Source organism: Phalacrocorax aristotelis, chromosome 1, assembly GCF_949628215.1.
Source record: "Phalacrocorax aristotelis chromosome 1, bGulAri2.1, whole genome shotgun sequence".
Classification (NCBI taxonomy): Eukaryota; Metazoa; Chordata; class Aves; order Suliformes; family Phalacrocoracidae; genus Phalacrocorax; species Phalacrocorax aristotelis.
Window position 1 is genome coordinate 45,634,437 of NC_134276.1, and position 27,955 is coordinate 45,662,391.

Genomic DNA, 27,955 nt, shown 5'->3' on the forward strand with positions numbered 1-27,955 from the left:
GAAAAGTCTTACCTGTGTGCGTCCTCCGGTGAGCCTTCAGGTGGGAACTTTTTGTGTATACTTTGTTGCATCCCTCAAAGTCACACCGATGGATGCGCCGCTTCCTGGAGTCTGGAGACTCGGACCTTCTCTGACGCCTTGTGCTCTCAATACTGAATGGTGAAATGGAACTAAAAAACAGAACAGAAGCAAAAAATGAAGCAACAGCATGGTGTATATCCCAGGCCCCAAAAGATCAGCTGTAACGTATCACTGGGCCAGAAGTGACCTTAACAATTAATTATTTCCTTTTCTACAACGTAGTCCACAGCACGTATTTGAAACAATTTGTGCTTGAACTAGAGCCTATTTTGCAGTATGAAATAATTCAAGTCTTGATTTAGAAGTGTTTATTGCCAGAGAAAACACCATGTTCCTTGAAATACTGCTCCAGTAATGGAGTAGCCTGACTTTATCTGAGCTTTATTTCTATTTTACATGTGTCCAGATCCAAGCCCACTGAACCCTGCTTTCTAAGCAACTTTATACATAGCCTCCATAATTTCTCTTTGACAAGTTTATATAGATAAAAATCCTGAAAGCTTTTATGAAAAAGTGTTTCTGGTACCCAGATATGGACTATGGATCCTCACGTTTGGCCAAACACCTGTTGTTTGCTTGCATACCGACTGCTAAGAGATCCATATCACCCTGCAGCAGTGATTTTTCCATTTACTTATTCAACAATTCTCAATCTATCACCTGCAAATCAATGAATTTTATTTCCTTTCAGACATCTGATAAATAAAAAGGTTTATTAGCACAGGGCCAGCAAATGATCCCCACAGAAATACCTGTGCTCAGCAAAGGTACTCTGTTTTAAGCAACATCCTAAGGCTTATCGGTTATCCCAATTTTAAGCAAATAATACGTAATGTTGAAGTTATGTTGCTTTATTTTATAAATAAAGTATGCACTGAGTCTAATACCTGAAGAAAGCCTGCTACAACAATGCACTTGCCTTGGTTAAATAAACTTGTCTCATAGACTATTATCAAGCTGGTATGCCAAGACCCAAACCCTCACTAACTTCCATTAATTGCATTACCCAGCCATAAATCATTGTTAATTGATCGCCTTATCAACCCCATTATGGTTATGCTGCACAGCAGTCACATTCACCTACACTTATACTAGCCTGTTTAGCTACTTTGAGTACTAGAACAACACTGGCCTTCATTAAGTTTCTGGGGCTTCCCCCCACATTCCTGGTTTATTGACAATTAAGGTAAATGATCTAGAGATTTATTCGTCAGCCAGCTCTTTTAAACTCTTAAGATGCAAGTTCCTGGTTCTCCTAGAAGAATTTGTGACTGTCAATTGAAAATGAATCGGAAGAAAAGAAACTGAATCTGATCATGAAAAGAAGTAAGCACAAACCTTTGGGAAGCTAAGATACTAAGAAAGGCATGTGAAAGGAGCACTGATGTTGACGCGTCTGCTGAGAAGCTCCTGTGTCAACACCAATCTTCAACCTTCTGTTACAACTGCCAGTGCTGTTATAGCTGTAGCTGTTCTGCCATAAACTTAACTTTTAGAGAGTTCCAGAATTTGCAGAGGGCTATTTATAGTGGGTTAAAGCTTTGCATAAAGCATCTCACTTAGCATGTGATTTTACTGATGTTCCAATTTGCTGCATTACAAATCTTTCATCCTTGAGTTCATGGTTAATTTTTCTTTCTGTTTAAATATTGTTACAGTACAACTCAATTTAAAGCACTATTTTAAAAAAATGGAGTACCTGTTTTTCTGACAGCCCTCTTTTTCTCTTAACACTTGATATATTTTCATATTTCACCTTCAGGCAAAGAGATTTTCCAGGTTAATTAATTTTGCCTATAATACACTGTGTGTGAACGGGCATGCGGGGAATTTCTGAAAGGGACCAAGAAATGGACAGAGGTCTGTAATATCAACATTAACTAGCAAACAGTAGTCCCCAAAAGAGTAAGGCACATCAGCACTTTAACTATGTGACAGGAATACAGATATGTTTAGCTGTCACAGACATGGCTTAGGAATTGCATTTAAGCATCTGCATCTCAGGGCAAATAAAAGTCTTGGGTTAGATGATTCACTGAGAATGGTCTCGCTACTTCAGTTGTTTTTTAAACATTCCACCAGCTAAAATAAAAAGCAAACATGTAAAGAAAATGTTAAAGCTCAATACTGAAGGTACAAAATCCAGTGCTCAAGACCAGAAAACCTTAATCTTTAAAAATAAATATTTGTGCGTCATTTTTGCTGCATGTGATTTACAAGGCGCCTTAAAAGCGTGTTTTGCAACAGGGAATTCAGATCCTGGATAGTACAGCTCGTTTAAATGGGAGGTGGATCAAGCTTATAATGCTGCTGCAATTCCCAGCCCCGAGACAAAATGAACCTTGAGCAGAGTCAGCAGCTCGTAAAAAGCTATCTGTCACGTACAAGAAAGTGACCTCACTGCTGGAACTGCTCCATGCTTTCCCGGATATTTATACAGGAGATGGTGGCATAAAGTGGTGCCGCAAAGGTGGCACATGATCAACGCTGCTGCTTCTTAACTGAATTGCTCCCTCTTTCTAAAAGGCAAAGCATCCTACCTATTCCACGCCAGGGAAAATAATCGAATAAGCTGCAGAAGGTGCTCTGCATTGCCATCGTCCGCCACGAGCTTCACAGTCATTGCTTGCTCGGCATGCCAAGGAGAAAGTTACCATCAGCTGGACCCAGCAGCTGTAACCTCATGCTGTCCCTTCGCAGCAGTGCAGGCTACGTGACAAACTAGCCAGCAGAAGGGACTCACGTGGCAAGGGAGAGCACACCTCCAAGGTGATCTTCCTCTGCTGCTCTAACCCCGTGGCGCAGGGGGACCCCACAGTGCAGACACAATCACCAGTGGAAAAGGAGTCAGATCCTACCTGATATCACCAGCCTTGTTTTAGCCTGTGTGATGTTTTTAAATGGAGTTACCACAGGAAGCCCTAAAAAGAGCACGAGGTGCTTTTTTGAGCTTCCTGAGGTTAGTCCCTCTCACAGCAACTGTCAGCTGGTTCCCTTGGCCATGCAGCAGTGAAGGGACGCTCTCCCCTTTCTCAAGCAATCTCTACAAAATACCCTCACCGACCACACAGACAGACATAAAAGAAGTCCTCAAAACTACGTTTTGTGCCTTCTAAAGGCCATGGGGGTTCTGCTGGGTGGCTCTGGTCAGCACAGAGCTCTTGACACTATTCTTTGATGGCACCGCGGTGGACAAAGACTTGGAGAATGGACGTGAAAGGGAACTCAGAGGTATTTATTTTTTTTACTGCATTTTTTTTCTTTTTGTTTACGGTATGTTTTAAAATAATGAAAAATACATTAAAAAACCCCAAAACCCCAGAATAAGAAAAACCCCACCAGATCTTAGCAGCCCCTCTCAAACACAAGTGTTTGTCACAGGCTGCCCAAAGTGAAGACCTGGAAACACGTCAGAGGCAAGCGCTGCCAGGGCGCCCAGACCAGGAGCTATCAGTTCTCCTGTTAACAGCCAAGATCTCAGGCAGCTTTTTGTGCTCAAGGTGGGGTTTAGCAATAGGACTGATACGATAGATAACATCCCAGGCAAACTGCAGGATGTATCAAAGCACTGCTGACACATCAAGTCTCAAAGATAAATTAACAAAGAAGAAAATTGGGTTCTGACCTGTCAGCTTGACACTTAGTTATTTGCAGTTCATTATTTCTAAAAGCAGTGTAATTTCTATATTACTATTACACTATAATTACTACTACACTAACAGAAAACCTGGGACACTGCTGGCTGCCTCTGTAAGCAGCTGCAACACCTGCAGTCAGTGATGCTCATAGGGTTAAATGAATGGAATCAATGTAAGCATTTAGGATGATTTACAAAACTTCCGCTGTGTTATTTCCAGCTAGAAGTGAAACCATGCATCTCTGCAACTCACACATGGCCAAGTGCTTGTCTCTCTGATGCAAAAAAGTCTGCAAAGTTAAACAAAGACTGGGGCTTCGCCAGTAGATGGCCATCAAGTTCTGCTGAACGTGATTTGTGCTACATGTGAAGAGGATTATAACAACCCTGGCAACACAGGATTATTTTTCCTTTCTACAAATGCTGCCCATGACCTCCCAGGTGTTTTGCCTCCATTCTACATACAGACTGGGAAAGGCCTCTGGCATATGAAGTAACACTGTTAAAAACACAAGTAGCGGATCTTTTTATACTGATCCTGTGTTTTCTGAGTGATATGCAGAGAAGAGCTGCCCAGGGAGCACAGCATGTTTATTAAGGCCTTGAACTGCGTTGAGTGCTGCGACAGACCAAGAACGTGCCATACGGTGACGAGTCGCTGCACGCTGGCTGCTCCCCACAAACAGCCCGCTCGTGTGCTCTCACCCCGTGGCAAACATGCAGCGTTACCTTCGGCCACCAAAGTACGAGCTTCCTGGGCACTGCCGATGTCCCAGCAAGCTGGGTAACAGCTGGCTGACACAGCCAGCATGGAGCTGGTGATGTGCAGCGAGCCACTGCTTTGCTCTTTGCCATACAAACCCTAACAGCGTCCCAGTGTTGCGTTTTTGTCCTGTGATTGCCACCTTTACTCTTCCTCATCCCCTCTGCTATGAGCTCTGCCTCTTTGGCTGTCTCTCCTGCCTGCCTTGCAAAAGACCTAGTGGAAAACACACTGACCCATGGCCAACAGGTATATCACAGAATCACAGGTTGGAAGGACCTCAGGGATCATCTAGTCCAACCTTAATAGACCAGCTTGTGTCCAAAGTCCCCCCAACCTTACCATGTATCTCTCCATTACAGCATTCAGACTGCATTACCTTCCTCCCTAGCTGGACCTGCAGTTAAACAAGAGACTTATGGCTGTACCTTAACAATAGTCCATGACTGCTAAAAACAGAGGCTAACTTCACTTTGGGGTGAGACCAGACACATATCAGCTGTATCCCCTCCACTCTGGCTACCACAAGAAGCAGAAGTGGCCCAGGCTGGGCCCCATGTGGCAGCCACTCAGCTGAGGGGCTCAGTGAGGGGCTCGGCAGGCCAGGGCATGCCCCACAAGGTGGGCATAACGCGAGCTGTGACCCTCTTGTGTTTCTCAGGCTCTGGGCTGTCGAAGGATGTGATTTGGCTAAGCTGGCATACCAGGACAGTTTTGCTCCAGTTGCTTTCCCTTGTGTCAGCACTGACACTTGCCTGATTCTGCAGTGAGCCAGTTCAGGGACCCAAAATAACAAAAAGTCAATTCTGCAAAAGCCCACTTGAGCATCTTACTTGCTTTTGCTGGTTTAGCTCCCTAAATAAGTCTGCCAAGTACCTGCACTGACACATGGGAGAGGATGGGAACCTGTGGCCAGGAGTTAGGGGAGAGTCATCACCTCTTTCGGTGGCAACTAGCTGTGATCACCACCAATGCCACCACTTTTATGGAAACTAAAAATTCCTATGATGAAATCAAGAACACGGACATAAGCAATAACACACAAGGAACAATTGGAAAAATCTACCTGTTGCTCCACAGCAAGGCTTCTTGTCATACTTGTATATGTAACACACTCAAAGATAAACACTAAATAGATCGGCTGAAAACAGAAACTGGGAGATACTACCACACTAAATACTTAGGAGGTGAAAATGTGCCTTGGCAATACAGGATAAAGTTTGCTTTGTTTTTAAAGGGAAAAAAGATATAAATATACAATATTCAAACACACAAATAGTGTCTAAATTTAGCGATGTGAATGGTTACTTTAAGAGATATGCAAAGCTTCTGGGCCAACCTTTCAGTCGTAGTCACTAAACGTGCAGGCAAATGAAATAAAAGCAGAAAACCAGAGAATAACATGTCTGCATTCAGATGGTAATGAGCACTTGAAGAAAATCCTTGGATCTCTTGCATTTGCTTGGCATTCAAAAGGAATCTGAGCTGTAGGAACATCGTGGGTTTTGGCCACTTCACATTTATAAAAACTAGAGGTTAAATGGGAAAATCACATGGGTAAGTGAATAAATATTGACATCAGAGTGAAGCTTTCTGCGTTTTTAAAATCTTGGCTTTTGAATCCAGTGGTGGGACAGCCTCCCCCGCCCCCTGAGCATGTCAGTCCACCTCATGCAAACCCACGGCAGCTGTCAGTCATCCTGTGGGTGAAGCAGGGCAGTAGTGAGCACACGCGGCTCACGGAGCAACTCCCCTCCAAGGACAGTCAGGAGCAGAGACGGCTGTGGTCCCAACACCTTTGCTTGGCTCCTCTGGCACATTTCTGAATCAAGTGAACGTGTGCACAGCAGCACACCCTTATTCAGGGAGCTCATCTCGCTAAAGATACAGGTATCCTCTTTCTGTTAAGACCTTCAAGTTTCAGATGCTAAAAGAGATGATAGGCGTACTCCATGTGTTTTTGAAAAGGGAAATTGAATCGCATTTCCCGGTTTCCAGCTCTCAATTACTTTCTTTTGCAGTAGGTTTTCACACAACATCATTTCATTTTCTGATAGCTCATAAAATGTTACCTTCCCGCTCAGGATATTGGTGAAAGTATACTTATAAGCACTACATATTAAACTTAGAAGAAATATGATATGGATTATTTTTCATTACAATTTATAAAACTTCACCTAGTAGTGAGATGCCAAAATCCTACTATATAAAAACGTAGTAGTTGTTTCGCTTTAATATGCTTAAACGTCAGTGTAATCTAATAAAGTCTTCCCCTCAAATATTTACTTACTGCTTTTTTTTCATACAAAGTTTCTACTGTCTCCTGTTCACAGTCAAACAGATGCACATGCATATATACATATGTATTTTTTATCCTCTGATCCTTAGATTCTAATTAATGTTTCATGAAAGGCAAACATCTGCTTTAGGAATGCGAGACATTAAAACATATCAAGCAGTACTTAAGGCAATCACAAAAGGAAAACATGTACTACTCTTTTATTTGTGGTAGTTACTTCAATCAGTATACTTTAAGGTGATGCGGTACTGGAAATTGTATTTTTTGTCAAGAAAGAAAGAAGGAATTTGGCAGCATACACAAACAGTACACATATTAAATGGGAAAATCACATGGGCAAACAAAACATGTTTGGTTCAAGAAGTGCCTGAGCTGGAGATGGTGGGAAATCATGCTGGGAGCAGACGGGAGTAGGCCCACGGCACGTTTGCCCTGTCATGCTCTGTCCTAGATGTCCTCTTCTGGCTGCTACCAGAGGCAGAGCCCTATGCAAGAGGATCCTCTGCTCCGGCTCCATATAGCCATTCCCGTGCCAACCCTGTCCTGGGTGGCTGGCAAACAAAATATCCTGCACATCTCTGACCATGACTTTATCTGCGGCATTTATTCTCACTGAGCCCAGCTAAAGTTACTCAAACTGGTGAGGAGCTGCCTTGGAATACCCGAGTGCGTTAAATCATCTCTCTGGCTGTGGTAGAACTGAAAGCACGACTATACATGAAACAAACTTCTGGCACAGGGAAAGAGCTTTGGGGTCTACTAGGAAAAGCACTAATGCTAACCATGGCACACCTTACCAAAATGATCCATCACTTCCGTCATCAGCTCTGTTAAGCTGAGACATGAGGATGAGACAGTTGCCTGATCCTCCTGAGCTGTGTTTGTGCTGTGGGATCCAGGAGCACTTCCCAGCTCCTAGGGCAGTGCTGTCCTGGGGTGTATCCCAGCTCCACACTGGGCTGAGACCTGAGCACATACCACATCCTCCTTTTTCATGCTGTTTCTCTGTGCTGGGTTTCTCAGAAAAGGAAGCTGTGCCAGAAAGTATCTACAACATGCTCCAGCACGTGCCCCAGATCTGATGACTGGAGGACTGGGACTGCAAAGCACACTTGCAATAGAGAAAAGCTATAAATCAAGCCTATGATGAACTCTGAAATACCACTAAAAGAACCACCACACCAAAACTTTCCATCTATTTTACCCTTATCATTAACTAAGAAAAATTTACTCTAGAGAGTTATTGTGTAAAAGAGCGAAGGAATTACATGTTTAACTATCTTGCACGTAAGCACTGCCTACATAATTGAAATGTTTACTCCTGGTTTTGGGAAAGTTCATGTCCATATGACAACTTGCTCCACCTGCGGATCCTGCTGTAAGAACCAGAACCTGGGCCAGCCTCTAAGCAGAGACAATCTTATTCCCACACAGCTATGTCCAGCCGTAGTCAAGCATAAGCAACAGCAGCTCCCGAACCAGTGACACCCCTACCGAATTACTGGGCTGCTGCTTAACAAAGACAAATTTCACATTTCTCCTAACATGGCAGGACATACAGAACTTGTTTCCATCTGTAAAAGTTTTAGAAATATTTGACAATAAGGCTACGATGTTTTACACGTAGACAAAATACTTTCAGTAATTTTAAACATAATTCCGCTTCATTGCTCTCTGTCTTTCCCTTGGTTTGGATAGATAGACTCACATTAGGTGAGACACTTGGCCTTCGGTTTTGCCATAGATTTTGCTGGGACAAACGACATGAGTTGTTTAAGTCTGTTTAAGAGATATCTTTCTCTAACGTGTGCAACATACAGAAGATGCACAGCTGCATGATTGACAGCTCCAGCTCCTCAGGAAGGCTGAACACGGTGCAAAGACTGCTCTGGATGCCGAAGCCCACGCTAACACCTCCTGTGGTAACATGCCGCATGACTGTGGAATAAAGAGTAATAGACAAACTCAGCTGGGGAGGGGGCTGTGGGGTTCACCTTGTCCAACCTGCTGCTCAACAGGGTTAGCTTCAGAGCCAGGTCAGATTGCTTATGGCCTGGCCCTGCTGAAGTCTGAAAATGTTCAAAGATAGAAAAAAAATCGCATCTCTCTGGGCAACATGTTCCAGTGGGCAGCCGTGCTCATGTTCTGAAGGCAGTTTCTAATGAATGCTCATTTTTCCTAAATAGTTCCTACATAAATGTTTATTTTTATAAATACACATACCTACACGTTATGATGAAAGGTAACAGAGTGACTAGGAGCTAACGCAAGCTTGAATTCAATTAATTAATTAATAATTGGTGCATTTATTTATTTATTTAAAATGAGCTTACTTTGCTCGAGACCAGTGGTCTTCTGAACTGAAGTGGAAATCCATGAAAACACGGAAACCTCAAGCAGTGGGGAAAATGTATCTTCAAAATGAACTTGCAGGTGCAATAAAGTGCATGAGCAAATCTCTGTTCTTTGATCTGAAGACAAAGCATTGTACATCTTCCTGAAAGCAGGAACAGTTCCTGAAATGCTGTACGCCAAATGTGTTTGATGCACTCTAGTTGAGGCCTGGAGGCTGAACCTGGGCTAGCAGAGAAAGAGCATCTTATTTCATCCATTCCTTTCGTAGCTGGCAGAACAGCAATGATCATTCACAGGATCTCTAACGCACCAGCCGTCCCAACGCTCCTTCCAGACGGAGGCTGCATCAATGCTGACTCTGTTCTTTCTTTTTTGTCCCCTTCTAAACAGAGCAGAAAATTGGGTAACTGAGCACCTCCAGCTCAGCTTTGAGAGCACAGGGCCCTGCTTTTTACCTTTCCTGTTCCTTTCTGATTCATACTTTTCCTTCATGTTTTTCTGGCAACACATATGCAAACAAGCTACAGCAATACTGGTATTCTCAGCAGAGGAAATTAAAAAAGTGAAATAAAGACTACTCTGTTGGAGACATAGGCTGAGCTGAAATTTCCAGCATGGAAATTAGATGACTATGTACATATTCATGCTTTTCACCTTTGTTCTGGTTACTTGTAGAAACAGCATAGACGCTCCACTTTCTAGCGAAGCACTCCCTGCATGTTGTACCTTGCTCTCCAGGTTTCACTTTCTTCTTGTATCTCTAATTCTGATTTCTCACACCTGTGCAGCACAGCAGTCAGTTCCAACACCCGTACGATGATGACTCTCGCCTGAGCATCCACTTCCTCTTGTTGGTCAGAATAACAAACGTGGAACTGATCACGGCAGTGGTGATTAAAAATTCTCTTCCTGTACCCTTAGCTGACAATATTGTTGCATAACGTCTTGTCAGGTCAGTGACATTAAATGAGGACATTGCATCCACTGGGACTGAAGCTCATGCGAATGACCTTTTCTTCCTTCCTCTTCAGAAGGCTTATTATCGATAGGTTAAATATTTGATTACTCTGGATACCTATGTATAATGCAATTATAGGTGGTCATCTGTCATACTGTGTGTCATCAAGCAGACTTTGGTAACTACTAAATAGTTGACTCCATTGAAGTGTACACTTCTGTGCTTATATTAGTAAAGACACATATCTGGGCCCCAATGGGATGCACCCACAAGTGCTGAGGGAGCTGGTGGACGTTGTTACTAAGCCACCCTGCATCATCTTTGAAAGGTCATGGAGGACAGGAGAGGTGCCCGAGGACTGAAGGGTAGCCAATGTCACTCCAGTCTTCAGAAAGGACAAGGAGGAGGACCTGGGGAACTATAGGACAGTCAGCCTCACCTCTGTCACTGAAAAGGTGATGGAACAGTTCATTCTGGAGGTCATCTCCAGGCATGTAGAGGAAAAGAAGGTTATCAGAAGTAGTCAACATGGATTCACCAAGGGGAGATCATGCTTGAACAACCTGATAGCCTTCTCTCATGGCATGACTGGCTGGGTAGATGAAGGGAGAGCAGTGGATGTTTTTTACCTCAATTTCAGCAAGGTTTTTGATGCTGTCTCCCATAACATCCTCATAGGTAAGCTTAGGAAGTGTGGGTTAGATGAGTGGACAGTGAGGTGGATTGAGACCTGGATCAACAACAGAACTCAGGGGGTCGTGATCAATGGGGCAGAGTCTGGTTGCAGGCCCATAAATAGTGGTGTTCCCCAGGGGTCTGTGCTGGGTCCAGTCCTGTTCAACATATTCATCCATGACCTGAATGAAGGGACAGAGTGTAACCTCAGCAAGTTCGCTGATGACACCAAGCTGGGAGGAGTGGCTGATACTGGAAGGCTGTGCTGCCATCCAGCAAGACCTGGACAGGCTGGATTGCTGGGCCGGGGCAACCTGATCAAATTCAACAAGAGCAAGTGCAAGGTCCTGCACCTGGGGAGGAACAACCCCATGCACCAGTACAGGCTGGGGGCTGGCCTGCTGGAAAGCGGCTCTGTCGAGAAGGACCCGGGAATGCTGGTGGACAACAAGCTGACCATGAGCCAGCAATGTGCCCTTGTGGCCAAGAAGGCCAATGGTATCCTGGGGTGCATTAAAAGGAGTGTGGCCAGCAGATTGAGGGAGTTTATCCTCCCCCTCTACTCAGCCCTAGTGAGGCCACATTTGGAGTACTGTGTCCAGTTCTGGGCCCACTTCAAGAAAGACAGGGAACTGCTTGAACAAGTCCAGCGGAGAGCTACCAAGATGATCAGGGGACTGGAGCGTCTCCCTTATGAGGAAAGGCGGAGAGACCTGGGTTTGTTTAGGCTGGAGAAGACTGAGGGAGGAATCTTCTCAATACTTATAAATATCTAAAGGGTGGGTGTCAAGAGGATGGGGCAAGACTCTTTTCAGTGGTGCCCATCGACAGGACAAGGGGCAATGGGCACAAGTTGGAACAGAGGAAGTTCCACCCCAATATGAGAAAAAAACTTTTTTACTTTGACGGTGCCAGAGCAGTGGCACAGGCTGCTCAGGCGGGTTGTGGAGTCTCCTTCCCTGGAGACATTCAAAACCTGCCTGGACGCAGTCCTGTGACCCCTGCTTTAGGTGTACTGCTCAAGCAGGGGGGTTGGACAAGTCCCTTCCAATCCCCACTATTCTGTGATTCTGTGATAACCTGCCACCCCTGACAGAATATCATCTAAAAAAACCAATTTTGTATGCCCCACAGCTAACTACAAGCTCCTGTCTCTGAGAATATATATTGCAAAGAATTAATCTATTCCAGAGATAAAATAAGTATCATACTTATTTGATCTGGCTAGGAGAAAAGGGACTAAATAATTTAATAGAATCATAGAATAGTTAAGGTTGGAAAAGACCTCTAGGATCATCAAGTCCAACCATCAACACAACACCACCATGTTTCCTAAATTTAATTCATTTGGGGACAAAAACTTTACTAGGCATAAGATCATACTTCAGGGATCTTGGTTTCTTTTTCTAAAACTACTTTCTAATCAGTAAAGTTTGAGATTTATGTTTTTTTTTTTCCTTCTAGAGCACCGTCTCCTATTGAAAGGAAGTTTTTATAAAAGAACATGAGAAAATATTCTATAAATCAAAATTGTTACTACACCCTAAAGGCCATACAGATTGTGTTACCATGCATTTTTGTTAACGACAATGAGGTATCCTGATGTATTTATGTTACACAAGAAGCTAGCTTTTCTATTCAATATGCTAACTTGTACCTGGCTTTACAGCCATGCATGTCTATGAAGAATCTCTTCCTTTAGATTGCAAGATCCTTGCTACACCTTTTTTGCCGATCTGTGTTTGCAAAGCAAAATAAATACAGTGAGGTCCAAATCCATGAAGGGGGTACTAATACACTACTGCAATATGAAGAAAGCTTTCGTTGCATCTGTGCTTTTCCGCAGCTTTTTATAATATACTCTCACACGAAAATTAAGCAATGTTCTCGGCTTCACCAGGTCCAGCTCCTTAGACTCCTTTCCTGGGAACTGCCTTTTTTATTTTTCTCTTTCTGCCCTTTATTTTCCTTCCCTCTTCCCCCAGACTTGCTGCCACCTCCCCAGCTGGGAACTGCCTCGCTAGGAAATCACAGGGCCAGCTTTTGTCACCGAGTACGATATTTACACAGCCAAAAATTTATATAGTTGCCATTTCACCACGTTTGCTAGGATCTGAAAAATTTCTAGTGGCTTCGTCTGCACACTGAGATAGGTGTCCCTGAAAGTTGCAGAAATCACTCGGCTGCGTAATGTCTGAGAAACAGGAACCCAAGACTGCCATCTAAGAGCTGGAAGAGTTACCATATCTTTTTACAGGCCTTGCACAAATCAGTTGGGCGATGTGGGCAACCATTCCTTTTCTTCTCTCCATTATTGAAATCAATCTGGTTTCCAAGCAGTGAATGCTCAGTCTGCACTCTGAGTAACTGCAGGTAGGTTCAGTCTTTCCACTTGTAATTGATTAGGCAACAGAGCACACACTTCTCACACATACCAAAAAGGCAAATTTCAGCAATTCCTTGTTTATCATTACACCAGTTCAGCAGTCAGAAAGATATCCAGCTTGGACGCGGGCCTCGGAAAAGTGCGGCAAAGCTGCCATTGTTTTCAGCAGAGTCAGACATACGCTCTCCCAACAGAAAGAGGAAACCAGAGTATTGTGGCTTTCATTAATTGGTCCCCTTAACACTTTCTCACCAAGGCAGCACTGTGTTTACGATCTCAAGTGCTCATGGGCAGTGCAAGGTTTGATTAAGAGCAAAATTTCTTCTGCAGGCAGACTGTATATAGCCATAAGGTATGTTTTGTACTAAGAAATCTAAGGAAATACATCTTTAACAGATCTGTTTGTGGCATTAGAAATCGCTCCATTTGCACACAGAGTACACAGTCTCTGTTCTTCACGATAAATACCCTGTAACACTTTTTCAGGAGTATCGATCAGGCTGATGGCCAAGCAGCTCCTCTCCTCTGGGCTTCACCCAGTCAAGGTGGCTGCGTGGGCTTGCTCTCATGTTCCTCCACTTAAACAATTAGGTAGCTCTCACCTGGTGGCTACTTCCTGGTCAGGAAAATCTACAGACACCTTTTGGATGGCAATATGCTTTTTTAGAAAGGCAAGAACAAAGCCCTGAGGACGTTTTGTGATCACAATAAAGGGTGAAGATTTCACCCTGTGCATGCTAAGGCAAACTCGGACTGAGGTCTTGGCTGGTTATATTAACTATCACTTTGTATGTGAATTTATAGGAAAGTTCTCGTGTGAGGATTTAAACTGGGTAAGATCTAAATGAAGTTGCCTCTTCAGATTATTTGAAGTGTAACACTAGGCGTTCTCCTGATAAGAAATATTTTCCCACTGGCGAAAGGGCATATGTCTACCTCTGGGACATCAAGTATTCAATTATTTGAGGGAAATTGTTCTGCTATTTCCAACAGACATTGAATGTTTTGTTCAGAAAATGATCAAAATATACAAAGTTGAACAAGCTTTGCAACTGCCAGATTTTTGACCCAGCCCTTCCCTAAAGACTAGCGACAGGCAAACCTGCATGTTTGCAGGCTCTATGAAATAAATTTTATTTAGCTTCATCCCATGAGAATTATTTACATAAATATTTAGAAACAATAGAGAGAGAATTCACAGTCATATAGTGTTGTAGTTAAATGAACACTTTTTCACAGGGGGTTAAATAGCCACCATTTTCAGATCAGCACACTTTTTCCTTTGATTCAAAAATACCTCAGAGAGGAGGAAAGAAACTTGGTTTCCATCCACAGAGAAACATCACCCAGTCACCAGTTGGATTTCTTGCAGACGCCTTCAAAATGCGTATTGGACCTTGTCAACCGCATGATACTCTTTGTCCTTTTTAGTGCTAAAGAACATTTCTACAGCTTTGTTATTACTTGTTGTATTTATTTTTTACTAAATACTACTACTGTCACTACCATCACTATCATTTATCTTCACACTTGGAAGCACGCTCACATTACAAGGGAAATCTTTCAAAGAAGCGAAGCAGACCTGTCTAGCTGCTCTCTCTGAAGTGTGCACATCCCTCCCGACTGTGTCTCCTGCAACGCTGAGAATCAAGGGATGGCAATGGCAAGGGCCACTCCATTCACCTTGCTAATTTATGCATGCTGCTTGTTAGTGCTCTGCCAAGCGTAGTTTTTAAGTCCCGAAGGCAGGTCAACGGATCAGAGTGGCTAGAAAAGAGTGCTCTGAATTTCAAGTATCTTAAATATGCAGTCAGGAGCACAAGTCTAGGACCCAGTGGTGCCTTATTTTGCCACAGGTTTCCTGCATATATTAGCCCAAAGCCAGTTGTGCTGACCCAGGATCCATTTCATTTGTCTCTGGAATTCCTATTGCTTCCCTGAAAGCACCAGTCTCCCAAATCTTCACCAACAGGATGTTCGGCTTAATAACTTAAATCCACATCAGGAGTTCTTTAGTTGTACTTTTAAAATTCCCTTTCTAAAAAAGAAAAGCAAACAAAACAAAAACAAACGGGAAAAATCCCCCCCACCCACTTCTGGATATTTTTCCTTCCTTAATCTGAGATCTTGCAGACAATATCAGTCACCAAATAAAGCACCAACTTGTACTGCCAATATAGTAATTAAGAACAACCGGCGTGCTTACACTCAAGCTTTTACTGGGGGAATCAGAGTCTGTTAAAATCTAGCAAAACTCAACCCTGCACATATGTTGTTTTGTTTTGTTTTGTTAAATGGGATGGAACATACCAGAACTTTAAAGATCAAAAAAACCCCATAATTTCCTAAAACATTTGGAGCCGTCACATGCAGTAAAAAGGGATAATTATCAAAGCAGTTTGCTGTCACAATTGTTCATTTGGAAGAGGCACAGAAAAAAAACCAAATCCAAATCCAAAACTCCCAGCACGACAGAATGATATTGCTGTAACTACAGTACATAAGAAAAAGTGCTAGGCAGTTGGAGGGAGGCATCAGAGCGGCATACGGCGCAAGGTCAGACAAGACAACCGTGATTGTCGCAAGCGACTGCCTGAATAAGACACGTTGGGCGTCTCACCCTGGGAATGGGGTCCCGCGCCCCAGGCGCACCACGGAGCCGCCCACCGCTTTGGGCAGGTGTCCCTGCCGACACCGTCTGGGAGGTGTGGGAGGTTGCTCAAGGCACCTCGCGACACCCCACCCAGAGGTGAGGAAACACATCTGGAGGCGGGGAGAGAGAGCAGAGATCTTCCCTTCCACTACAGTTCTCATTTCTTTGCCCCTATTATATACTTTTATCCCGTATGGGAGGGATGGAGGAAGGAGGGCTGTCATCGCACACTGCAACGAAGTTTGACAAATGATCACAACTTGGACACACAAAACCCAACTTAATGTGCCTGTATACTCTGTTTCCCCCCCCGAAATATTGCTGTAGGGAAGCCATTCACTTCCAATTACACCCCTAAATTCTCTCTGGAAACTCCCATTTCCAAGTCCACCTCCTTCCCCTCTGCCCGGGTAAGTGGCGGTTCGTTCTGAGTTTCATATTAGCTGTAACAGCAGCCACAAAATCCACTTCTCATTTAAGCCTCACATTTGGCCACTCCAGTGCAACTCAGCCTGTTACACAAACGGAGGTGGAGAAATCTTGAATACTGATATAATGGATTTTTAAACAGTAAAAATGCTAATTAAATGTGATGTAGAAGCATCTTGTGGCATGACAAAGTCCCTCTCCTGCCACACAGGAGGTAGGTGAAAGATGTGGACAGGGATACTCGTGCCCACCACTTGCCCCGCAGCAGGCACAGGAGAAAGCTGTAGTGCTTCTGCCACTGTATTCCCTTGAGGTAGCATTAAAAGGCTGCGTTCACTGGCCAGTCATTTCTTGCTCTTGTTATGGTCTTTCCTACAAAAATGAGATGTCGGAATTTCGATGTGTTTTGTGTTCAGTAAATTATAGTAATTTTCAAAGCATCTTTAACCTTTTCAGTGGCTGGTGGCCTGGCAGGCAGACCTCTTGCGTCTTTTTATACCAGAAGTCTGACAAACCTCTTCTGGAAAAGACAAGGCAGGCACGGAGATGGTATGTAAAATTATAGAATATCAGCGAAACTGGTAGTGCATACTGCACTGCTCTCTATTTAACAACAGGATGGTAAATCCTACTATCTTATTTCTGTGACAAAAAGTTGAGCAACAACAAGAAATGGCCCATTATTCATCCGTTTTTGTGACAGGCTGCTTTCATTTCAGCTTCTGGAGTTCAAAGAGCAAAGACATGGTTTACATACATGTGCCATGGGTGAGTTTTTTTTTTCTGAAGGACTGAAGAATAACTTTACACATCTGAAAGCACTGGATTTAAAAGCCATTTTGAAGGACGACACTATTATGAAGTTTCACATTATTTCAGAGCCCATCTTACTCAACAATATCTAAATTAAATGCACAGCTTCTTGTTAAAGCAATGTGCTACGTTCAAACAGCAGCAAAGATCAGGAAAGGAGGATAGCTGCAACTGATTTTCAGGGTATCCTTAGTCCCATCCCTTGTTCTTTTTGCGGTTTAGCTGAAAAGTATGGGAATACTACCCTTCCTCCTTCTCTCCCTCTTCCTCCCACCACCTCAGGGGTACCATCTTTTTGGGAAGTGGCTGAATCACATGCCCGTATGAACACAGCAGCAAGGGGGCTCCAACTCCACCCACATTTTTCAGGCAGAAAAGTAAATGCTAGTACTAAACAGAAGTAACAAATTCTGAAAGTATAGAGTATAAAAGATCAAAACATAATCTATCTCTCTCCTCATTTTGCACTCTGCTGGCAGTCAGTAAACACCACTTACTGCTTGCAACAATGTCCAGAGAGAGTGTTTCATCCTTATTCTAGGTACGTATTTTAAGTGAATAAGATTAGGAAGAAACCCTCACTAATGCTATACAGGGATCATGCTTACGGTCCTACTGTATACTTCCGTATCACACACACATTGCCAGACACAATGCGAGCCAAATACTGGTATCAGATTTACAAAACATCTCTTAAGAAAACGTTAGGTTTTCTTTTTCTGAAGTAATGATTAAACAATCCTTGAGTAAAACAGGTTTGTGATCAGACTACTTCTGCCCTGCTGGCAAACCTGCCAGGAACTGCAGGCTCCCAGCTCTGGGACAAGAGAGCCATTATTGGCCAAGCGCTTGCAGGAACGCGAAGCCGCTACTTCATGTTCTGGCAAACGTCCCTGCAAAAGGTGGTGCTGTGATTTATGTGCCATTCAATGTTGTTTTCAAGACATTCACTGAAGTGAAGAAGCACCATTAGAATACGTCAAGCACACGTCAAAACCTATCTAAATCAACAGAGGCTGAAAATACATCATGTGCTTGACATACAATAATTGACATGTCATATTATGTTTGACATTTCAAGGACAGTAGTGCCTATTTAAATGGAGACACAGTAATGTAAGAATTTTTTTATTTGAGTTAACCAAAATCTAACAGGGCATCTTGGTGAAGAGCTGTTCAGTAAATATCTGGCGGAAAAAAAGAATTCTTTTAAAAGAGTAAAATCTTTAGTGGCCCAAATTATGAAATGCAGAAGAGCCAACTTAAAAGAACATAGCTCTAGTAACACACCACTGTCTTGCAGGGAATTCTGGTCACACTGGCTAGCAACCTCCTGCTGATTTCCATGGAGCCATAATTCCACTCACCCCTCCCTAGTCCCTTTGCAGCTCTGCCTGGGTTTAGGCCTACAACTAACACTGCCCAGACTATCAGCAGGACAACTGCTACAGAAATACGGATTAACAGGACGGGATTACAGGGAGGCATGCACACAGCATGGGTCATGCTATTTTTCCCTGCACAGATAAGACAAATTGCAATGTAGCAGAATTTTGAATTACATATGCTTCACCTGACACCTCATCCTCTCTCCTGGAGGCAACTGCATGGGGACATCACCAGTAATAACAAAGGTCCTACAATATGTGTTAACAGGAGAAAGGGGGAGACCTTCTAAAGAAGCAGCAGCCATACAAACTATTCCTTACAGGAGGACTAGGAGATTCCTCCAAATTTAACACCCAACAAATTGAGAGCCCACTGTCATACTTTCTTCTGGTTCCCACCCATAGAGAATCCTTGGGCTTTTTTGCTTCACTTAAATATTCTGAAGGGTTTTTTCCACTGTATGTTGCGATGCAAAGGAAAGGTGCTGGTGAAAGTTTTTAAACTGAGGGTTAAATAGATTAAATTAACCTGCTGCTGCTGCTTTTACCTAATACTTTCACATACTGTCTTAACTGATTCTTTCTTGTTCCATCTTCTTTACATTTCCAAGACCTGATGCTACACTCCCCTGAGCTGCTGTTTAGCCAAGCCACATGTATTTAACTTTTTTTACTCTGTCCTCTTAGCTATCCCCTCCAGCAACCTTAGCAGTTTGCTGCTCCTCTCAAATCTTGTTCAGATTTGTAAATGTACTGAATGCAGCACAGTTCTCTGAAATAATGCTATGTTCTCAGCAAGGAAGCACGACAATAGCATTTGCAGGATGACACCTATATGCCGTATGTGTAATATAATGACATTATGCTGCGTGGATGCCATTGTAAATGAGGACGGGTGGAACTGCCAGTATAAAGAATGAAGCAAGCATGCAGAAATCTAAAAACCAGGTAAATACCTCCTGTGCAGAATATTCTTCCCCTCCACATTTTCTTCCATGTGAAACTCTACTTCAAAGAATGCAATGAATTCTTAATGACTAAATGCCCAATCTATCAGAGAATACAAACAAACTAATCTACCTTTTTTTTTTAAACCCAGATCCTGCTCATAAACTCTGAGATGCTTACACCCAAATAAGAAAGTAAACAGAAATATTGTGTTAGTTTGATACTCTATTAAACCAGAAGAGGGAAAAGGAGACTGGAGGTGGTAATCATGTTAGACGGGCAAGCAGAGAATTTTAAACCCCAGCCTCCCCCCAACCCTCAAAACGTTTTTGGTGAATCTTAATTGCAGCAACTACAAAGAAAAATAGTATGAGTAATCTGTCATAAGTCTCATTCTCCTTTCAGAGCTGTGGAGAATTGAGCAAGGTAGAGAGAAAGATATGGTGCCAGTGTTTCATTTTAGCCCTCAGAATTAAATACAGAGATCAAGTAGTTCAAAGGAGATGAAGGAAAAAAGAGTTCATATACTTTATGAATTTAACTTCTTCTTAATAGTTGCATCTAGCCTGCAATAAGAAGACAAGAGAATACTGGGGGAAAATGGAAAAAGAGAAAACAACTAACGAATGTGAAGTTATTTTCAAGACTCGGAACAGGATAACTCAAAGAACTAACAACAAAAAGGAAGAGTAAAACTATAAAGTGCTTTTTGACAGCCTTCTTTTTAAAAAGTGGCTGAGCAGATTTATCAAAGTGTGTGAAATGTTTGATCCTAAGCTGAACTTCCATGAAAACAGAATCATATTCCTTTCTGTTCTGAGGTCAGTGAAATGCTGCTAGAGCCAAAGAAAAGGACAAAGAGCACTTTACGATTTTAAATTAGGGAGTGCTGCATGTATAGACATAAATGTCTCTGTGTATGTAGCTAAAAAGCGGTTCCCAAACAGAGTGTGTTCATACATTTAATTGACTAAAATTGAGAGATCAAAATCTGAATAGCTGAAAATTAGAATATTATCAAATGACACAAGTGAAAAGGAGGCTAATTGAAACATAGTCTTTTATATAGAAAATGAAAATATGTAAACTTACTCAAAATGTTTTTGCTAATTAACAGTTATATCAAGGCTCTGGAAGTAGGAAACACCAGTGATGAAAAGAAATAAGGATGCTGTAATGGCAATAGGTATTCTCAAAGCACACCCACCACCAAATATTAGGGCACAATATTTTGAGCTTGCATATGCCATGCCAAGCCAAGCCGAGCCCAGCCCTGCTCTGCTCTGCTCCCCCTGATGATTGTCCTCCTTCCCTTGCCCCCATCTGCAACCCACTGAGCAGAATAAGGCCATCCCACCACGCTGCAAGCCATACATTAGGGATGGGACATTTGCATAGATTCAAGTCAGGACAGTCTGTTACCCTTTCTGCATCAAATGCCATACCTCTAGTCCTTCAGGCATGCAACGGGATTTCTAATGCCTTTAGGAACTGGATGGGATGTGCTGCTCTATGCGGGGGGCTGTGCTGTGAGGCAGCCTGCTTCACAGTCCTAACAAAAACATGAGAGCAGGAGCTTTTGCTTGCACCAGAGCAGGAGATCAGAGGCACCTTGTCTCATCAACTGTGTTTGCTTGTTCCTGCAAATTCACACTTCTGTGGGGTGCTGCCTTGGTGGGAGAGAGGAGACTGGCTTTGCGCAAGAGAGGTTCTCCTCCCAGAAAGACCCATCACTGGGTCTTCCCTTGGGACTGTGAAACCGCACAACCAGGAGCAGAGGGAGCGGCAAAGGAGGACCAGACAAGTGAGGACACCAAATATGACACAGGGCAAAGGGTGTCTGCCACTGTCCCAGTTCAAGGAGCTACAAGCCCTCAAGTCGTCCAGACTAAGGTCACTAATTCTGATATCTAATTGTAAGAAGAAGGGGAAAAAAACTGTAAAACAAACAAACAGACAAGCCGTTCTTATTTGTGATTTGTAAGTCAAAAGTCACAGCCTTACTCCAATCAACTCTGCACTGGATCTTCTCCACCCGCCTGCCCTGCTCCCAGTCTTCTCCAGTATGCTACCGCCTGGTCTGAGTGCTAACTCCCCAGCATGGTGTTACACAAAAGGACTGAGAGGCCGGAGCTGGGGAAACATCTGAGGGAAAAGAGACGAGGGAGATAAGGAAAGCCCTGTGTCGCTGCAGTGGGAATAGCCCCTCTGTATATGCCTTTCTGCACATAGGTTGCTTTTCCGCCTGTGCTCCCAGGTTACTGTACGAGCCCTTACAAAGAAGAACGCAATCCACTTGGAAAATATTGGACAGACTTTTTAAATCAAGCAAAAACAAACAAAAAGATGCTTGTCAGTTAACAAGTCCTAATACAGACCACAACTTTGATAGCATCTTTACATGCCCTCTTCTAAATCCAATTTGTTTTCAGGAATACAGCCAGGAAATGGCATAGAAGGGTTTAAAATTCAGTTCAAATTTCAGGTTGGTCAGAAAGTTACGGAGAGGCCATGTCACTCCAAATATGTAATTAATTTTTGAAGTCTAAAACCGAAGTAGAATGCCAGAGTGACTTATTCACGTTTGGAAGCTATCTTAAAAAGGTACCTGCTTATGCTATAAAAACAGAGAATTTAAAAAATGAAAAAAAATTTTATTCAATTAGTAGTTTGTCATCTTTCTGCATCTCTCCAGGGTTTGAACTCCTGAAAACTGAGCAATCTGCTTTCTCTCTTCCTCTCTGGAGAGAAAGCTTAGCTTCTAACCAGCTTGGTTAGCTTCTATACACACGCTTTTTCAGGTTGATCTTCATGTTACACAGTCTGTGCTCTAAATTTATATTTTAAAGAAAGCTCAAAACCCCTCCACAACTTGACCATCAGGTGAAGTTTGGGATTTAACATTATATTAGAAAATAAAAAATTTTTAGAATATGAAAAAAGTAAAACGTATGGCTTGTTGCTTAATATTACAGCATATCCTAGCGATATAGATATGAATGAAAATTGCATTGTACCGAGTACAACATCAAAGGGAATGTTTTCAATCTCAGTTATCTGTATCCAGCTTGGCTGCAACTTTTTGTTGCCTCCTCTAAACGTGTACTTACGTGCAAATTGTTGTCCTCCTTTCAGCACTATTTTATTTCTCAACTTTTATATGTGATTAGAAAATTTTAATCGGAATTAATATACCTAAATTACCTGTAGACAAAAACCCCCACTTACTAAAAATCCAAAATCCTTTCAGAAGTTCCCATTATTCCCACCGAAATGAAAAACAAAGAAAGCAATTCTATTGCTCTGAACGGTTTTCCTCTACTATTGTTTTCACATATATATTAATTGAATGCTGCTCTTGAAAACACAATCAACATCAAGTCTCGACTCTAGATGGCAGCAGCCTCCTTTATTTTTTACTTTTCTCCTTTCCTTAGTTTCTTGGTCTTTGTTCCTTAACCCTCCAAATAATTCTATACTTCCTTCTCTTCCCCCAAAATAAAGACTCCAGTGCTCCAAGCTGCACAGTTTGGGGAAGATCACTGCAAAGCATTTCCACTAGAAGAAATCAGGCCATTCCTGCAGTTACGCTACACAGTTCTTCAAAGCATACAGAATAATTGAAGCCTCAAGTGGGGAAAAAAAGAAAGGAAGATTTTTTCCCCTCCCCCCCTTTCCCCATCAGTCACCTGGAGAAATGTTAGAAAAATAGTGCTTCTTTTCATCTAACGACAGCCCCTCAAATAGAAAGGGAGGGGGCAAAGGACAGAAAAAAGAAAAAGACACAGAAGAAATGGAACAAAAGGGTGGCATTTCATAATGACTTTGAACGAGGAAAAAAGTCTACCTAAAGAATATGATTTTAAAGCACTGAACAATTTTACAAATTTCTCTCTTTGGGCACAGTGCACTGACACTATGCTGGTGGAGTTTATTAGATGAACTGAGGCTACTTTATGTGTCATAAAACTTAACACATAAGGAAAGCTATTGCTCAAGCTAAAACACCTTGTCTGAATGCCTTTCCTTTTTCCTTTCTTCTAATATTTGCCTTTAGTTTTGCCACTCAGCCACCAGCCTTGGCAAGTCTCTCTGTTTTCCTACGTGTGTCCTTCCCCCACCCTGTTGCTAGTGTCTGGTATTAGGTAGGGTACCGCACCTCCTCCAACTCCAGTGTTCCTCACACGCTCTTTGGTGTGATGACAACTCTGGCATTCACGTGAATCAAATGGAAATACAAAAATGTCTTAAACAGACACTTCTAAAAGTCCCTGCATGCGTAATTCCTTAACATCTGTAAACTGCTGCAATTAGAGGCTGATTCTGTGAGCCCTCAAGCACACAAGCAATTTTATTTGGGCAAACAATTCCAGTTCAGCTGGATCAATTCCCTCTGTGCAGTTTCCCATAAATGTGTTTTCAAAACTTAGTTATTAGACTTTAAGTTCACATTTACTGTCAGCATTTTGAGGATTCCCACATACACATGTTGTCATGGTCTTTTTTCTCCTGGTAAGGACACACAGGGACATTGGAGACCACTCAGAAACTGCTTGTTGGAACAGTTAGTGCTGAGGGGTACTTAATGCGGTGCTCTAGCACATCAACATGTTAGCGTTGTATCCTAGGGTTATATTTATGCTGTCTTCACAACTGATGGACTACATTTTTTCTGCATAAAACCCACACAGTTCAGTCCCCTACATGTCATTTCGAGGCCCCAGATATCCTAAGGCTGGTGAAGCTGAAGTTGAGAAACATGGACCTAGCTGCCTTGCTGGGAGGCATACGCGTGGTCTTGTGCAATGATAAAGGCTATAAAAATACAGAAAACTCCAATACATATCTTCATCCTCACCTTTCTCCGGCTGCAGTCAGGAAATGCACTTTTCTAGGAGAAGCATGGAAACAAGAGAAACAAGGATCCTGAGAAACATGGATTTAAGACTAGTAGACTGACATAAAGTACCGTAAGAAACATACAAACACGTAAGAAACAAAAAATATCAAGTTTAACTTCTGAATTCACCTCTGACTCAATCTGCTGCAAGATGAGACAATTTGGAGAAGCCTGAATGTAGAACAGGCCTATTACTAGACTCTACTTGACCACCACTACTAATTACATGACCATTACATGGCATTTCTCACAGTGCGGTTTTACCATACACCTGAAATGATGTAACCACAGGCGTCTAGTAAAGGCAGCAGTTTTGCTTTCTTCCCCCTCCATCCCAAGCCACAGGTGCCTCTAACCCTATGGAGAAGCAGGTTAGGCAGCTAACATGTGCCACTGCCCTCCCTGGCATGATTTACCGGCACTTGGCTGAACATCGGTACCCATACAAGGGAAGAGGCCAAAACCCATGGCTAGGAACAGGGACTGGACTCTGCCTATTAGATTTGCTCATTCATTTATGCAGTCAAGTTATCCCTGCTACTTTGGAAAAGCAACTAATATCACAAAGTCACATCATTGCCAACGGATTCGAACACTAAGTCAACAAATGAAAACTTCCACCCACGTACACTCTCAAACTTAACTTCCTTGTCGCATCACAACTGAAGCATCCCAGACATAAAATGTCTTCTAGAAGACGACACTAACACTATCCCAATGCTTTTTAAGGAGAAAGCCCTGACTAGTACGTAGTTCTGTGTTTTGTGGTGTCCCTTAGTGTAAAAAACTGAACTGAACTGGTGGACATAAACATGAAATCCCACAAGTGGATTGAGATGGCTGAACCTGTGTCACCGTGGGACCCCACGGAAGTTAAAAGAAGGTGCAAAGGGTTGCTTCCACAAGTGCACTTGCACCGCTGGGATCAAGATGTTTACTTTTGGATCTAACACCATTATGATTCAGAAATGACATGTGAACCATGGCCACTTTAAAAACTGTATCTTGAGGGCCTGACACAATTTTTGAGAGCATCAGAAGTCACCAGTGGTCTCACCCTTAGGACTACAGTAATGAACAATTCATTTTCATGCTACTAGAGAAAGCAAGAAGCAAGCAAACAAAGCAGTAAGCCTTCTTCTTCCCTTTCTTCTCAATTATATCAGGTTTATCTATAATTCATAGGTTTTACTATGAGAATCAACATAATATCTGAACAGAGTTCAGATTTATGAATTTATTTTCTCAATACCCAAGTGAGGCTGATGGGCAATGTTACTACCATTTTTCAGACAAAGGAATGATACACGAGTAATTAACTGCCTTTTTTTTCTTTTTTTTTTTTTTTACAATAGGTATTATCTAGAATGGAAAATATAGGTGATTGGGGCATTCTTAAAAGTCAGGGCATAAGAAATCTATGATAAAAGGGGTGGTATATGGTAGATAAGAAATCTTAAGTCACGGTCCCATATACCTACTGAGCACATAGGCGTCTGTGATTCCAGATAACTCACCTTTCAAACTCCACTTATCTGGCTTTCACTGGGTGCTCGTTTTATGGCATTTAGGATTAGAACTCACATACTAATTTTTGAGGAAGGATTTTTTTTCTCCAGGATGTTATTTTTACCTTACCTTGTTATGTCTTCTTCAAAACTCCTTTCTCTGTTCTAACACAGTTAACTGGTTTGCTTAGACTCCTTTTGATGGCCAAAGGAAAGACAGACATAGGGAGAAACGGGCAATTCTCGAGATAATTCACCTCATGTATCTTAGACATGTATGTTTTAATATGGGATGGAGATGTCCACCTCTCTCCATTAAATGCAGAATGAACTCTACCTATCTACTTTACTGGTAAAAGGAGTCCTACCAAGAGAAACATTGATTATTTATTTATCCATGGTAATATCTTTAGCTGCAACACTGAAGGCAACAGGTGACACTGAGAAATCAAGGCAACTGTTTCCACACAGCTGATAAAAAAAAAAGGTAGTGGTTTGCAAAACGTATTTAGGACTAGAGAAAAAAGAAAAGAGAAAAAAGACTCATTTGTTTTACAAGTTGTTTGATTGCCCAACAAATTGCTTTGTCATTTGTCTACTCATATTTGCTGTAAGTGTGCATTTATGAAAATGCAGTCGGAGCAAGGGACCAGGGAGGGTGTCTGGAGGCAACACAGGGCATGCTGATGCACCCTTGACTCTAATATACGAGACTTGTAATGACGGACTAACTTGGTTGTAAGCGCTAGCTTGGCAGAAACAAAATACTTACAGACTATTAATAGAGAAACTTTTCACAGAAGCTATGACCTTTATGGCTTGGCATGGTTTACAGCCCTACCTCTGTTACAATTAAGGAGATCCTTGCTGCAAAGCAACATGTTTGTGTCTTTCCCTCCCAATTATAAGGAAGGGACTGCTAATGCAGAGCAACTCTTTAGTACACATACTGATGCAAATCCCTTCTGCAGTACAGAGATGTACTGAAACAAGGTAGGGGAAAACATAGGGGTTATGGTGCTCTGAACAATGATGTCCCCTAATGTCCCACAAAAATCTGCCCCTGCTATCGACAGCCACTCTAGTCAAAGGCCCACAGAGACTTTAAGACAGCTATCTCTATCCTGTGATACTAAAACTAATTAATAGGGAGAATATTATCAGTCACAATGCTGCAGTGGAATTGGGGGTGGTGGGAGGGGTGTATTGAAGTGGTTACTTCTCTCCCTTCAAAGTCAGACATATGTAATAGATTTCTAATGACTTTTGAGTATAATTAAACATTTAAAAACAGTACTGCAAATGCCTAATGGAAAACAGTTATGAAACACATCAAAGAGGACAGTCCATTTACAATTTTAGCCTTTATTTGCCAAGCCATGTGTCAACAAAAATACTGGTTGTTAAGGTCATTGAGACTAGAAGAACCAGGGAAGTAACTGTATCAGGATCATTTTTAACACAACTGGTTAAAGTCTAAAACTCAGAAATATATGTAATGCAAAATATATATTTGCATCTTTAGACACATTAAATTAACTTCTTTTTTAATCATAAAAGATACTTATTTGTCTGACTCTGCTTATTGCTGTAACTCACAGCAGCACACAGAACATTAGTGAAAAGATATACAGTCTAAAAGTTCAGGTGCATAGGATTACGCAAAAAAAAAAAATAAAAAAGATATAAAACAATGTAAAAAGACAACAAATTAGCTCCAGAAATACAAGCTAGAGAGAGAAATTTGGAAATAACTAGAACAATTGGTAGAGTAATCCTAGTTCTTCCTGGCACTGCAGAAATGAGGAGCTCTATAGGGATATGCCAATAGCTCAAGCAGCAGACCAGCAACAAGCATAATTTTGTCAAACTTCAGAAACAGAGGGTTGAACAAGCTACCACCTCATTAGAAGCAAATGGTGAGAGCAGCTAAACAACTGGCATTTCAGCTGTTTTACGCTTTGCAATTTTTTGTGCCACAAGAAATGATCTGCGGTGATGTTCTGAATGTGAAGAGTGATAGAATAGTTCACAGGAAGCATGTTACTTTAATTTATCCTATTCTTAGTAACAGATTCAAATGATGGCAGATCTAGGATTAATTTGGTCGCAAGAAGAGAGCACAGAGTGAAAACTCTCCCTGTGAAAATTATTTCAGCCAC

The 27,955-nt window shown here is 42.2% G+C and overlaps 1 protein-coding gene across 19 annotated transcripts in view; it reads right to left on the minus strand.

Moving 5' to 3' along the window:
- Nucleotides 1–27,955, minus strand: part of KLF12 (KLF transcription factor 12) — a 251,879-nt gene that overhangs the window by 25,342 nt on the left and 198,582 nt on the right. For all 19 annotated transcript variants that reach the window (XM_075088509.1, XM_075088473.1, XM_075088425.1 and 16 more), the window contains one exon: nucleotides 13–170. In XM_075088509.1, coding sequence (XP_074944610.1) covers nucleotides 13–170 — 158 coding nt within the window. The remainder of the gene's footprint in view (nucleotides 1–12; nucleotides 171–27,955) is intronic.